This window comes from Lagopus leucura, unplaced genomic scaffold (assembly GCF_019238085.1).
Source record: "Lagopus leucura isolate 7727_CA_CO unplaced genomic scaffold, USGS_WTPT01 Super-Scaffold_100029, whole genome shotgun sequence".
NCBI lineage: Eukaryota > Metazoa > Chordata > Aves > Galliformes > Phasianidae > Lagopus > Lagopus leucura.
The window spans coordinates 5,477,992-5,493,620 of record NW_024962280.1 but is presented as its reverse complement, the minus strand read 5'-3'; the positions used below and the strand labels follow the sequence as shown (position 1 = coordinate 5,493,620).

The following is a 15,629-nucleotide window of genomic DNA, read 5'->3' as shown; positions in this document are numbered from 1 at the left end:
AAAAAAAAAAAAAAAAAAGAAAAAAAGAAAAGAAAAGAAAAGAAAAGAAGTAGCAGTACAATGAGTAATATGGAAAAAATACACAAAGTATTTGCACTCCCTCACCTGGAAGACTGTGTTCAGTGCTCACCACCCTATCTCAAAAATGACATTGCAGAAACAGCAGTTGAGAAGTTGGTAACCAGAATTGTTAGATATCAGGACTTAGATTTCCAGGTAGGGAGATATTGAAAAGACCTGGACTGCAGGTTTAGAGAAGAAACATGACAGAGGAATAAAGATAGTGAATGATAAAGAAAGGTAAGTCAGAAATAGCAGTTTTGGTGATACTGGAAGAAAGTTTTTAATACAAATTTTATAAAATGAAAGGCAGTAAATTTCATCCTGAAATAAAGAGTGCTTACAATTATACAGAGAAAAAGAATAAATCACATTTCATTCAGAGAAATTATACTAGATATTAATCTCTTGAGGATTATCACAGATTCCAAATATTAACTCTCAAGTTTAAAGAAACAACTTTGCTTCCAAAAGAATGATATGGTATTTAACAAAATGAATTAGTAGTGTGACTGATGTGTTTTAATAAGTCCATGCAGAGTTCTGCTGAATGACTTATTCCACTATAAGACCTTCTGTATGAGATGGGTTCACAAAGGAAACACCTTTGACAGGTTACTAATTGAGTGTATTCTGATACATAGTGAAGAACCTCTCCCCAAATGTCAACCCTTATAGATATTCTTTCCATATTTCAGGGCACTGAGAAAGACCAGGAGAACAGTTATCATAGATTCATAGAATGGCTTAGGTTGGAGAGGACCTTAAAGATCACCTAGTTCCAAATCTTTTTATTATTTGTCCTGCTTCAATTTCACAGTACAGCAGACAGTATGTCTAAACATGACAGTTACTATGTTTCAAATCCTAGGACAGCTATTTACAAAACATTAGCAAGAGCAGGCTAGTAACTTCAAATTGTTCTAAGACATTAAATCTTTTACTGAAACTAAATCCACTGAGCTACTTATTTTCTAGCTTGCTTTAAAAAATAAAATCATTCTAGTGAAAAGTGCAGCACTGAGCTCACAAAAAAAATCACTTATTATTTCAGTGACAGGTATAAAAATTAAGATTCGCTGCCTTCCCCACTGTATCATATAAAATATGAAATGAGTGGTCCTGGCTCTAGGAGACTGTAGATAAATTGTCACCCTTTCTTTTAAAGATGGTGAAAAGGTATTTATCAAGGGAAGTGTGGTCACGGTCTTGATGATGATGTGATCTACCCAGTATGAATTGGATTGGGTCAATAACACTTGGCAGTAAGTCAGTAGTCAGGAACAGTGTTCATTAATGATGTAGAAACACTTCAACTTTTAGGCAAATTTAGTCACACACAGAATATGCTCAAAATGATCTTCATTCCTATGTTGTTCTTGTTATGTTACCTACATACAGTATCAAAAGAGGAAGGAGTTTTTTGTTTTATACCACAAATACCCTTGGGTTCTTAATGCTTAATTCTGATGGCGTACAGAACAGTAATTATTATTCATAGAGCTGTATAAACTAGCTTAAGGCATGAGTCTAACACAAAATAGGGCTGCAGAAATTATGATGAAGAACTTAGCCACAGATTTTAGTACATTGCAATCACATCTGATAATACATGCTTAATTAAGGCAGAGATCAGGCTGCCCAGGCACTTTGATTCCAGAGAGGCGCGTGAGTTATGCAGGGATGCTGTGGATTGAGTCATAGCTTTATTTAACTCAAAATTCTGCTAAATTTACAAAATAAATCAAAATATATTCTCAAATCATATAGACAGCTCATGTGTTAATTCAAATCATGCAATACAGCATATCTTATAATTAAAAGCACCAACAAAGTTACTCGTGCAGTATATGGCAAAGTAGAACCGCGACCTCAGCAATGACTCCCAGTCATTGTGAAACAAACAATCAGTTCAAATGATGAAGGACTACTTACCAGGAAATACAGATCCTTTCAAATATCCAATAACATTAGAAATTGTCTTGTACGTTGTGACTGACTGAATACTGAGACTGATTATTTTTTTGTCTGTTAAGAGATACAATAAGAAAAAAAACACCTTAGAAAACGTTAAATTTCTGCCTATGCAGCCAAGAGATCTGCAGACCACAACTGTAAAACAGATGTAAATTCCTCCTAAAAAAAAAAAATAGGAAAAAAAAAGAAATAGGAAAAAAAAAAAAAGAAAATAAGGTTAAAAATAAAAGTTACCAATAAGAAATCAGATATTGAAACATGGCTTACTAAGGCATTTCCTCAGATGAATTTTAGTAGCAAAGATTAAACTTGTAATCTTAGAAGATGTTTCTATTCCTTAAGGTAAAAAAAAAAAACAAACTTTAAATTCACCCAATATATGCTGACAGAATGCAGCAGTAAAACCCAGCAAACCAAAATCAGAAATAAAACCACACAAGTAGGATTAACAAAATTCTGTGATAAAATTGTTTTAATCTTCATAGGTTTCCCCAACCTAAGCATTTCCCCAGTTCAATCTTTAACATTCACAGAATTATACCTCATTTACATGACACTACTGTGGAAAAAAAACAACCAAACAAGAAAACCCTAACAAAAACAGAAGAATCATATGCTTAATGACATGGGAACAGGTACACCTTCATACGAGTAACCACTGTGCCAGAACAGCCTTTGGTGACATCCTTATGCCAGCAGAACACAGCTTTGTTTGCTTAGCAGGTATTGGTTGAACAAATTATATAACTACAAAAGTAAAAAAGCTTGTAAAGCAGCCAGTATATATGAGATTTGTCATCACAACTGATACGTGGCACAATGTAAGGCCAACAAAATGCATTTGATTAAAAATAGTTACTTTCGTTTGTTTTTGAAGTCCAGTTCTGCATAGAGAATTATTGCCATTCCATGTATCCGCAGGTAGGACACATTAGCTACTCTGACTCCTGGAGTCTGTGGGAATGGAACAAAACATCCAACTACAGGGCACTGCAGATACCTTTAAAATGTTGCGTTTGCATTATAATAGACTCTATTAACATTCACCTCATCTGAAAGGTCATAACTCCTATCTCAGAAAAGCAAAATGTCTTAAACTGTTCTAACTTAAATGCTAACAATTGCGTGACAGTGGCCATAGCGTCACCCTGACATCCCAGGAAGGCGTGACAGCCCAAGCACTGCACCACCAACAGCACATCGTGGTTAAGGGCAAAGCTTCAATGCCCACATCCCAACTGTCATCACAGACCAAAATTAAAATATTCCACTGATCGTTTTGCTCTCTATCACCTGGGCTGTTATCCTCCCACTGCACTGCTGACAGCTTGTTCCCTGGCTTTGCTTCCCAAAATAAACCAAATATTACAGCAAAGAGTTTACTGCAACATATAAAATCAAAATAATACATCTCTAAGATACTTCAGGGCTCATTTGCTGGTACTTCATCTGGTAAATTTACTTTAAAATTCTCTTAACATAAAATTTTCACTCACTCTCCTCCACTAATATTTGAGAAAAGCAAAATGATAAACAATCTTTTCTTCTACTTCATAAAACGTACCAAGAATATTTATTTCATTTTATTTTACTCAGACAAAACCTTATCTGCTATCAATAATATCATCCTTTATGTGAAAACTGCAACAGTAAAGAATATGAAAGCCAATCAGTTCATTAAAAACAGACCACAGCATATTACTTTGCGATAATTATCATAGCAAGTTAATAATAATTTTGGGTACACGTCATAATTACCTTTTGCCTTCTGATATAAGTTACTCAAAGTTTATTATCAACATCGTGATGAAATGATTGCTACACAAATCTGCAGATACTGTTCTAGAATTTTATTAAATCTTTAATTTAAAAATGCATTAATCTGGAGGGCTCCCAGCACTGTAACTGGTACCTTTATTCTGGTCATTCTGGTCCTCTGGTCAATATTGGTCATTTAAAGAAGTTTGAAAACAGCTCATGGCACCCATATTGATTAAGCAGGTTAAATTTAACCTACATTAAGCAAGTTATGTCTTCTATCTCCTTGCTTAGAGCCATTATAGAGCCTGCTTAGGGCTAGTTTAATAGTCTGCTAGAAAAATATTTCCAAGCCCAAACTGATTTGCCTTCTTCTAGACACAAAACTTCAGACATGTTTCTTTAGACCCCATTTCAAAAAGATTATAAATCCTTTTGAAAACAAGTGACTTAACTCTCTTTTTTCCTTAATCAACATCAGCTATCTAGTCTTCAACTGACAAGGAAGAAATAGGAAATTAATTTTGGGTCTGCACACATTCTGAAATCAGATAGTGAAGTTAACAGACACGTACTGCAATAATCAGCTTACAGTGACTTGGATTTAAAGGCTCAGTGCATTGCATGAAAAAGCTGAAAGCAGTCTTTGGAGTACACAGCAGAAGTGAAATTTAATCCCTTTATGATACTCCTGGCAACAAATCTCACTTCCTAATACTGTATTTTAAAGGCATTGACAATTTTTTTTCCCCCTGCATTCTCTGAAAAATGAGGAGAATTTAACTTAATACTACCCAGGATATACCTTGACTTTATGTAAACCAGAACTTATTTCTGAAGTAGAAAAGTATTTACTTTTGTTGGTATTTTTATGTATTTATATAACTTGAAATCTGTAAGTTACCTCATACCAAATTACTGCCATGTCTTCAAACTACCTGATTTTAAGAATGCATGGTTATTTCCTACTCATTTGATTGAGAATTTTAAAACTATAGAATAACAACCTACTGCCTGGAGTCTAAGTTTACAACTACTGTTTACATGGGTTGACAGTGATAGGACAAGGGGAAATGGATTTAAACTAATAGTGGGAAGGTTTAGGAAAGGTATTAGGATGAAGTTTTTCAGAGGGTGGTGACACACTGGAACAGGTTGCCCAAGGAGGTTGTGGATGCCCCATCCCTGGAGGCATTCAAGGCCAGGCTGGACGTGGCGCTGGGCAGCCTGGTCTGGTGGCTATGTGGCAGGGTGGCAACCCTGCACATGACAGGGGTGTTGAAAGTGGATGATCTTCGAAGTTCTTTTCAACCCAGGTCATTCTATGAGTAAGTAATCAGGTGCACCTCATTTCTTGTTTCACTTTGAACCTTGTCCCATGGTGATATGGAGTGAAGGCACCACACTCGGTATCAAAGACAGTTACGAATTTTGAGAATGCTTTATTTACATAGCTGCATTTTATAACCTTGCTCTATTTGAGAGCTTCTTTGCCTAATTTATAGCAATTGAAACCAAAGCACCGTGTTCCAGACAATATCCTAATAACATTCTCTCTCTCTCTCAAATAACAGCTAAGCAACAACAAAAAACAGCTTCAGAAGCGTACAGCTTTTCTGCAATACTTCTTAAATTCCTTCTAATTACCCATTTTTGAAAAAGTTCATGGGAGCACAGAATTTTAAGATTAATGAGGATTAGCAAAAGAAGCACCATAATAAACAAAAAAGCAAATCTAATTACTGACTTCAACTAATACAAAGCTAGTAACTAACTTAATTCTCACTCTCCACTGTTTGGGTTTTAAGTATCTGATACATCTCAGATGTCTCCCCCCATGTCCTCCCTCTATCACATCATGTCTCTTGAAAATTGCAAGGCTAAGGGAAAAAAGAGGCAGCGTGAGAAAACTATATATAAATGTTTAATCATTACTGATGAATCTGCTGCTTGGCTTTTTGAAACATACTGATAAGAGAATGATCATCATTTTATTCTAACAAATTTTAAGCCAACCAATCATCTGAATTGCCCATTCATCTCTTTTGACAAAAATGATGAATTCTATGTCAGATGTGAAATCTTTCCCTTAAGCTTCTTCAAATCAACAGGAAGACCACAAATTCAGTCTTTACTGTTCTCATACGCCCTGCTCTGTTCAGCACATTCGCTTTAGTTATTGTTATAAAATAGTTATACAAGATTTCTTATCATGAAAGCAATTTTTTGTTTTAATCTCTTCAGAGCTACTATTGAGCACTTCCAGAAAGTATACGCTCCAGACACTGATAGCCATATTGTTATTTCAGAGCACAATGTATCGTGAATGCATTACAGAATTAAGCAAGGCTTGTTGCGACAAAGCTGCCTGACTCAATAAATTAAGATTAAAAAAGAAAAGGCACATGAGTTACTGTGGTTAAAAAGCTTTACATGAAATTGGAAACAGGCTGCTGTGTTCACCAGAAAAGGAGGATGTGGATTGACTCTTTCTAAACAGCCAGCTTGGAATATTCTTTCCAGAAATCTTTTGCCACGCAGAATTCCCACCTTCTCAGGGTGGTAAAACAAACACTACATCTCTCGTACAAAAGGTAGAATAAGTTACCCTCCGGTGATTCTACAATGCAGCCTCCAAACAAACCTCTTTGAAAAACAAACTCCTTGCAGCTTTTTGTGAAAAATGAGTACTTTCTGACAACCCAAATTTGTGACTTCCATCATGCATTTCAGATGTTAAAAAAAAAATACAGCGTTAGCAACCTTCACACATCCTAACTGCTCCTTTAAAAAAAAAGTTATTTTATTGTTTATTCAGTCTTTGTTTACTGGTTGTTGAGAAGTCACCTTATCTTTAAAATATCTAGTCAGCCATGCATGGAGAGCAATAATTGTCCTAACCACAACAGCTTAAGACACGAAGTGTGCGGCCCTACTGCCTTTACATTTAGTGTACACAACTACAAACGCTAACACAAGTCATAAAATTAATCAGCCTTTTTTATGACTTGTTTTATTGTATTCCTATTCCACAGTAACTTTCCAAAGGCAATAAATAAATGATACAGTACATATGCTTGCCCTTAAAATTTGTGTTTATGATTATTATTGCACTTAATGGAGGTTGTAGTGTCTAACTTAATTTGTCTCCCCAACTCCAAGACCATTGCTTTAAATCACTTAAAATAACATAATAAAAGGTATATTTTTTTCTACACTTTTTTTTTAATAGTGACAAATAGATTATTATAAAACAGAAATCAAGACAGAATTATTACTTCTGCATACAGCTTTTCTGGAATGCTATCTGAAAGGTGTTCCTCCCTTGTAACGCATTGCATCACTTTTGTTGGAAGACTGTATTTTCACTTTTATTTTCCAAAAAACCCATAAATTTGTTCAAGCAATAATCTGTAAGAGTTTGCTAATGGCATCATCTCTGAAGATGAATGCATCCTTTCTTTTCATCTAGCTCTATTCAAGTCATTTCACTTTTGTCATGATGACTGTTTTTCTGGTGAAATTTGTTGAGAAAGGTGCCTGAAGGTTTAGACAACAATACAGTGTTTATTCTACAGCAGATAAAAATTAAGGAACACAGAAAGACACAACACTATTTAGAATTATTATGCTAGTGGCACACACACACAAAAAAAGGCACAGAATAATCCTGCTCCCACAGCCTTGATGTTTAAGCACTTCAACATGGCCTAACAAACTGTAATAACTGCTCCCTAGTGAAGATATCTAAAGACAGTGGGATTTTTTTAGTCAATAGCAAGAATTAGAGTTTAATGCCTTATGCTAAGAGACTTCATACTTCAGATATTGACTTATATTAGCTGAATGCTAGCAAAAGAGAAAAGTTATACCTAACTACAGTAAGGTAGCCAATGATAAAGGAACAAATGTCTTTTTTAAGAGCATAAGTTCTATTTTTTTCCATAACCTCTTCTGGAAATTAGCTATGCAAAACATCTTATAGTCAGCTAAACCTCTTGGCAATACACCGTTCTAGAAAACAAATGTGGAACTCTTGAAGAATATTTCATAGTTAAGAGAAAAAAAAACAACAAACATTTGAAAAGCATTACCTGTACTTGACATTTGCACAGGTACACACTTGTCTTTTTGGACTCCATTCTCAGGTATCGAAGCAAGTTTTTTGGCAAGTGCTGCAGAAATTGGTTGCACTAACAGTGCAGTGAGGTTCAGTCGATGTTGCCTGTAGTTTCCATCTTAAATGGCAGACAGAAAAGAACAATTTTGTTAATTATAATTAAGAATTTCTGAATAAAGCATAAACCAAGTGAAAAACCAACCATCTACAATACAGATTAAGACATCTAATTTAGAAAACCAGCCACTACTTTCTTCTTACCTTACTGAAAAAATATTCCTTTAAGAATGTTTACCCCAAAATTACATGTAGATGTTACATTAAGTAGGCAATAGTTCCACAAGAAAAAAGCTTTTCTGAGTCCAAGCAGATAGTAGATTGTGTGTGATTTAACAACAAAAAAAATTACTGTATAGTTAAAGGAATCAGTGAACAATAGAATTACTGATCAGCAGCAATTTTTGAATTGGAGAAAGAACTGAACACAACTTTAAAAGGAAAAGCAGATATTTAAACTGCTTGAAATCAAATAGAAGTATCTGTGTGCACCAAACGATGTTGCTACTGATAAGCTTGTTTGCTTTGCTGCAGATGTGAAAATATTATAAAAGTTATGCTACTTAGCAATACGCGTTTAAGAGGAAAGCCATTTTCACACAAAAAGCTTTTCTTTGTGAACTCTGAAAAGAACACACACCACAGAGGATTCATGTTGATGAAATACTTAAAGCTGATGGAGAGTAGTTCCTTTAACATACAAAGAAACCTGGAAATTTGAATATACACATTCCATTTCAAAGAATACAGTTTGATCGTCTCGTTGACTCAATGAGTATTCAACACAGCTGAGGTGACTGCCTTATTTTATAATTGCAGTTGTTTTTATGATGGAAGGTTGAAGGTGCAGATGAAAGAGGTGTGGAATAAAAGCACACTGAGCAGATAGGTACACATCCAGTGGAAGAAGGTACACTTCAGAAAGCATCAGAATATTTCATTTACATCTTTAAGATCTTTACAAACAACAGCACAAGCATCACGATAGCTGAAGATTTAAGTATATTTTAAAATGTCTATTTGAAAATAAATGAGTTTCCCTATACATCTGCCAACACTGAAGAATAGGAAGGTTTCTGGAGATAACAAGTTATGTTGGGAGAACAACTGACATAACTGGAGGAGAAGGCAAACTCCACAAATGGAAATACTCTAACACAGTTTGGGACAAATCGCTTATATATTTTTCCTGAATATTTTAGTTGGTCTAATAAAAGCACTGTATCTTCTCAAGGAAAGCAAAAATATTCTTGCAGACAAAAAGCCCAGCATGGAAAGGAAGTTCACAGCACGGGGCAGAAACCAGCTCTGCAAAGCTCTAAAAGCCTTCTAACATGCCTGTGCAGATGGAATAATTCCCAAACTTCCATCCAGACATTCAGGTTACAAGGCCTATCTCCGAAACATCCATGCAACATGTTTTTCTGCTGACATGGAGGCCTTTATACAGCTGGGAGGTATCCTTTACATTCTGTATGATTTGCAATCACAAGGGGAAGAAGCTATCAGAAATCAGCAGAAAATGTTTTAATAAACTTATAGAAAATTACAAGCAGATGTGTTGTTACTGAACCGCAGCATACACAAGCATATGCATCCTCCCTGTTTTATTTTTTGTGTTAGAAACTCCTGAGACATCTTCCAACTTGCCCTCAATCATAATGCAAAAATCAACCAACGCTGTAACATTTAATTATGGTGAAAAATCTGTTATTCATCTTCAATACATAGCAGAGATCTTTTCAGTGTTCACTTCTTATAAGTGGAAAGATGAAACTGATCCAAAAGTGATAATTCAGAAGGTGTTTCTTTTTTCTTGCCTTATCAAAGCTGGACAGGGCTGAAAATCCCTGAATGTTACTTCAGTAAATTGATAGTAAATTCAATTTGCTCAAGCTTTAGCAGTCTATTTCTAGAATAAAAAAAGAATCCTGAAATGCCCATCCAAGTAATGTAACTGAGACACTATTTTGTCTACCATTTGTCAATCTGCAGACTATATTACAGGAGCAACGAACCTCAAAATGCTGTAAATGAAAAGCATCTATCCCTTCTCCATTTATCCACAACTTCAGCTTCACACCTGAACAGACTGTGAAAGACATGCATTTGAGAACAACTGATAGGAGAAAACTTCTCATGTTTAAATAAATAAATCATTTTAAGGTATAAAGTACAGTTTAATGGGTAGGACAAAAAATATTGATCTGAGCTACGGAAAGGGAGATTTACTTTATCTGGAAGAAAAACTTCTGAATTAAAAGAATTAATGACTACGCGTGTCAACAGGAGGTACAATATCTACAAAAGCAGTCAGAAACAACACAGATATTGTCCATCTCTTCTCTGAGGCAATGTGCTAGATTAGATGTCCACCTGATAGCTGTCCACCTGGATTCTATGAATTCTTAACAATGGAAAAACTAAATTAATTTAGAAAAAAAAAAAAAAGAATTAGAACAAATACTAAAGCACTTAAAGGAAAGACTTTGAAGTTACTTTCCCTCTACCAGCTATTTATTAGCAATCACAAGAGCATCTTTGTCCTACGAGATGTATACAAAGCCATCTGCATCGTGACCAGGAATCAAACAAGAAACATTCAAAACCTATCCCCCATGTGAAATGCAGTCCGTATTGAACAATTTTGAGATTTGCTGGGCTGCAGTCTTCCAGTTTGTTTTTAAATCGTGGGTTTGGTCAATTATCAACTGCAAAACACAACTCAATTTCCCAAGGAAACTGACAACTAAGAACTTTGTGAGGTTCTCATATCATCTTTCCTAGCTGAATCCTTGGACAACACAGCACTTTCAGGATCTGGGAACCCAACAAATGCTTTGAGAATAATTTAATATTAAGATTTTGCTTGTAATTAAAATTTCATTTTACAGCATCAAAATAGTTCAAGAAACAGAATTCCTTACTCTGCAATTCTAACAATACAACTGTGCCAGGCCTAAAACTGCTATTCATTTAAGAAGGCCTCCAGAGAATATTTTGCAGTACAGAAAGAAAAATACATTAATCAATTATTAAGTGTACTTGGGGAGTGGAAAAAGAGGTAATCTTTAGAAAGTTTCTGACACAGAGCGAGAACTGCACTTTTCCAGTGACTCTGTTTTGGGTTTTCTTCTTTACTGTAAACACAGACGAACCCATTTCCTGCTCAGTCTGGGTTGCACACTTGTAACCTAACATTTCACAGTGTTATGTCATGTAATTTGCTGATGTTAGTAACTTATTCTGAGATTTCTGAAAATGCTTTATGAGGACAATCCAACGTGTCCAACAAGTGTTACATGTGCATTATATTCACTCAATTCTGGATTAAAGCACAATTTTATCATCGCTTCAATGACCAGTCAAGCCTGAAATCAGAGCACAAGAAACAGAAGAGATTTAGTCACAACCTCATACTTCTCTACTCAAAAGAATGTTACTTTATCCACATCTTCTCCAGGGTTGCACAATTTGCCTTTTATTTGTAAGAGCTTATGGTATAGAAATCAACTTCCTGTTCACTTCTATTTAAATTCCATGTTCAGAAAACACCATATTTCATCGTTAGCTGTTTATTAAAGTTGCCCTCTGCCAGGATATGATAAAACAGAAAGTTAATAAAACTGCCTAAGAAGTTTACTGATAAAATTCATTACAGTAATTCTGTCTATGACCTGAAACACTGTTTTAATGACCTCTCAAAAAAAAAAAAAAAAAAAAAAAAAAAAAAAATCAGAAATAAAAAAAAGCTGACTGAACACTGAACGAGAATTGTATATACCTACATCTTTGACTTTCTGTTGCATCAATAATAGAGCAGTAAAGTTTTGAAATATCTGAAGTGAACGGCTCATTAATTTTTCACCTTAAGCTTAATGGAAATTTGACAAACAGTTTTATGCTGAGAATAGAAACTCCAAGAAGGACTTCAAAGCACAGTATGAGAATAAATTAAGGTGTAAAGGACAGAGTGAAGTGTGTTTGGTCAAATAAGATGGCTCTGTCACTCATTTGCCTGGAGTGAGCAGTTAGTTCAACGCATGCCTGTGGAAGAGGTATTCTTCCACTTCAGCATTCCTAGCATGTCTTCTGTGTTGCCCTTTGTAAACACTTGATCTTATATTAACTATGATCAAAACCAAGATGTAAAAACTGACATATCTCAGATATTTGTACAGTTTGTACTTTGAATGTATATACCCTCACACAACTGCACTTACGTCTTCAGCAGCTGCTAAGTTTCCACTGGATCTCATGAAGCTAGTCACAATTTCTTTTTCCTCTGGATAGTTAACCTATGGTTTTGCTGACCTACATCTAACCCCATGCCAAGACTGAAAGGTTTGAACAGTGCTTGCTACAGCAAGACTCCATCAGCTGATTGGTGACTCTAGGTCTTAAGCCCACATTGCTATTATTAATAATAATAATAATTCTGCTATGCAGCAGCTATTTCATTGCACCTTCAGTTACTGTTGTTTAAAAATATATCCGTAAGCAATATTAGTAATAAAGACAAGATTCTCACATCACAAAAAAGCAGTCAACAACACTCCTAGTTAATATTGCTAGAAAAGGCTTGCACTGTCACATTGGTTATTTTACAGCAGAGATTGAAAATTCTTGTTGCTTCTATTTTTGCACCTTGGTCTTCCAGTGAATAGCTCCACAAAGTAGCATCCTTTTAAGGCAACTCTTATTGACTTCCTATGTATTTTTCATTGGCTTTATTAGCAAGAGTGCAGTCATACCAAATTGCAGATTTGTTTCAAGAAGATTCTTTGAATTCAGATCTGTCTAATCTCTGATATAAAATTGTTCCTATCTGCTACAATTTTCAAAATCACAGAGTAAGATGTACATTTTTACTTCATAAAGTCACCATTAGAACACTGTTCTAATAAATTGTTCTAATAAATTGTTTTCGTCTGTCCCTTTTTGCTTTAAATTGATATAGTGAGAATGCTTATTCAGACCAAAAATGTTGCTCTCCAAGCACTTTGGAAATGAAAACTCCGTGAAAATACTACATCTTCTCAACATTCGGATGTCAAAAGTCAAATATTTTGTTTTCTGTACATAAAGTCTATCGCATAACTCTTCTTTCATCTTTCTAAAGCAAATTATGTTCTGTGGAAACTGGTATTCTGACCGCTGTGTACTAAAAATCTTGCTGACCACCCTATGATGCTCAAAATGTTTTTCATTAATAGGAGGAAGAATAACTTAGCTTAAAGACTGGGACAGTATCGTTCTAAGGATAGTTGAGAATAACTGGTTGAGGAACAAATTATTCAAGAGAAGAGCACAACCTTGTGTAGAAGTCCTTGGAGTAGAAGTGATAATAATCGTTTTCCTGTTACATCTTTAATCAGCTCTCTATGGATTATCCAGCAGAACTGCATCGTGAAACATTTGTCAGTTTAGAAGTTCACTGCTTCAATATTCATTAGCATTATAGGAACAGAAAAACATTCGCTTCTCCTGTATTTAAAAGCAAACAAACTAACCAACCAATCTTTGATTCTGTAACCAAGGATTTTAACAGCAGCCAGCAGTCAGGACTTTCCAAGCACTTTTACAGGACATCAAGTACGAGATTGTCATGATGTCAGCTGGGATACAGTTTATTTTCTTTGTAGATATTACATTTTGATGTATGATGCAACGGTTTGGATTTTTGATTAAAATTGTGGTGACAACACACTGACAGTAAGTTGTTACAGAGTACTGCTCGCACAAAGCTATGAATTTTGCCGATCCTTGTGGTGCCCTGCCAGTGAGGGATTGGCAACCACAAGGGGCTGGAGAGGACTGATCCAACTGGCCTAGGAGACATCCCATGCCATTTGACATCATGCTCAGCAATAAAAGCTGAGGGAAACAAGGAGGAAGTGAATGACTTTTGAAGTGACGGCATTTATCTTGCCAAGAAAACATTACACACAATGATCCCAGCTTGCTTGGAAGTGGCTGAACATCTGCCCGCCAATGGAAAGCAGTGAATGAGTTGCTTGTTTTGCTTTGATTGCAAGCACAGCTTTTGCTTTACTTTTACTTTAGCTTGGGTAAAGCTTTATCTCTACCCACGAGTTTTCACACTTTTACCTTTGTGGTGTCTCCTCATCCCAGCTGAGGAGAGCAAAGGAGTGGCCTAAAAATTGCACTCTCCTGTCTCAGAACAAATTACTCCACCTTAATGTCTGCTTAACATATTTTAAAATGTTAGCCTCGTTTCTTTTTAAGATAAGTGGAATACAAAGCAACACATTTATTTTGTAACAGCAAAACCGCTTTGACACACTGATGCAAAACCATCCAATTATTTCATTTCTCTTCTAAAAAAATTATAGAAACAATACAAAAAAAAAAACATCAAACTTTTCACAGTGCTCTCATCACTTTGAATGCCCTTTTCCACTTTGCTTGTTGTAACGACTAATCATTAAAATGACAAGAACTAGACAAAAAAAAAAAGTTTCCTTTAGGCACAGTGCCATGGAAGTAAAATTTTTCCTATTACATATCCTACGCTAAGTGGCGAAAAGGGAAGAGCAATTCTTCCATAGATTAAACATAGCTAATATATATTTCAATGTCCTAGTAACAACATAATATAGCAGAGAATAAAAATCCTAAATATTGAATATCAGACATTTCTTTTATAAATCATTCCCTTTAGGTAAAACTACAGCATACCTGCAAGTCTGTTTCAAATGTCTTATTTGTTCCCAGACTATTATCTGTACTGTGATCTTAAAGTAGAGTTTGGGAAGTGTTGTATGCCCACGTGCACACGAGGGAGCACAAATCAAACTGATGTACTAAGCTTGACAGCAGTAGCTTGACTGGGAATGAAGACTGCAAATGCACTGTTCCTCATTTTGGATCATTTCCCTTAGTTCTTTTTGTAAGCAAGAATTTTGAAAACATCTAAATATACAACTAAGGTACTACGTAAGCAGCACAAAACTCTTCCCACACTTAATAGTTTATAATACAGTTTATAGAGACACTTCACTCCTTAAGAGGATTAATTGACATTCACTTCCATATTTTTGCCTTCAAGATAAGTAAATAGTGTTTCTTTTAAAAAATAATTTTACAATACTTTTTACAACTACAGTATCGTATTCTAGCTAGAACTTACAGTTTTTGATGCCGATCTCCTTTTCCTGCCTGGCAGCAGTTCATAGTGAGAAAAGCAGTAATTACAATAATGCAGCAGCTCTGGTCTTCAGAGTGAGCGAACAGCTTTTCTCTAGTTTACAACTAGGTACAGTAATTGGCAAGTAACAAGTTCTCTTGGGCTTTTTGAAAGACTGACAGTTGGAAGAATGAGAATAGGGAATGACTGGTATCAGTCAGCTTATTTTATGTTTGCACAGCAGTATCCAGTATAACCAAAAATTCTTCTCTCTCCTGCAAAAAGGATCCAGGTAGCCTCCAAGCATGAGTATCAAGTCATGCAAACAGGCACAAAAGAGCCTGCTTCCTTTCCTATATGAATTATATTTCCTGTAAAGCATTCCAAGACATATACTGTTTCACTCTATTTCTGTCTATTCTCTCTCTATTTCTGTCTCACTCAAAAGTTAATGGGCTGGCCCATTAGCTCATTCCTTCATGAACTAAATCTTGTTCTTCTGTACTG

At 35.3% G+C, this 15,629-nt stretch overlaps 1 protein-coding gene across 1 annotated transcript in view; it reads right to left on the bottom strand.

Annotated features, from left to right (window-relative positions):
- Positions 1 to 15,629, bottom strand: part of NAALADL2 (N-acetylated alpha-linked acidic dipeptidase like 2) — a 194,844-nt gene that overhangs the window by 75,965 nt on the left and 103,250 nt on the right. Inside the window, exons 5-6 of the mRNA XM_042881296.1 lie at positions 7,890 to 8,033; positions 1,996 to 2,088 (exon numbers count right to left, since the gene is read on the bottom strand). Coding sequence (XP_042737230.1) covers positions 1,996 to 2,088; positions 7,890 to 8,033 — 237 coding nt within the window. The remainder of the gene's footprint in view (positions 1 to 1,995; positions 2,089 to 7,889; positions 8,034 to 15,629) is intronic.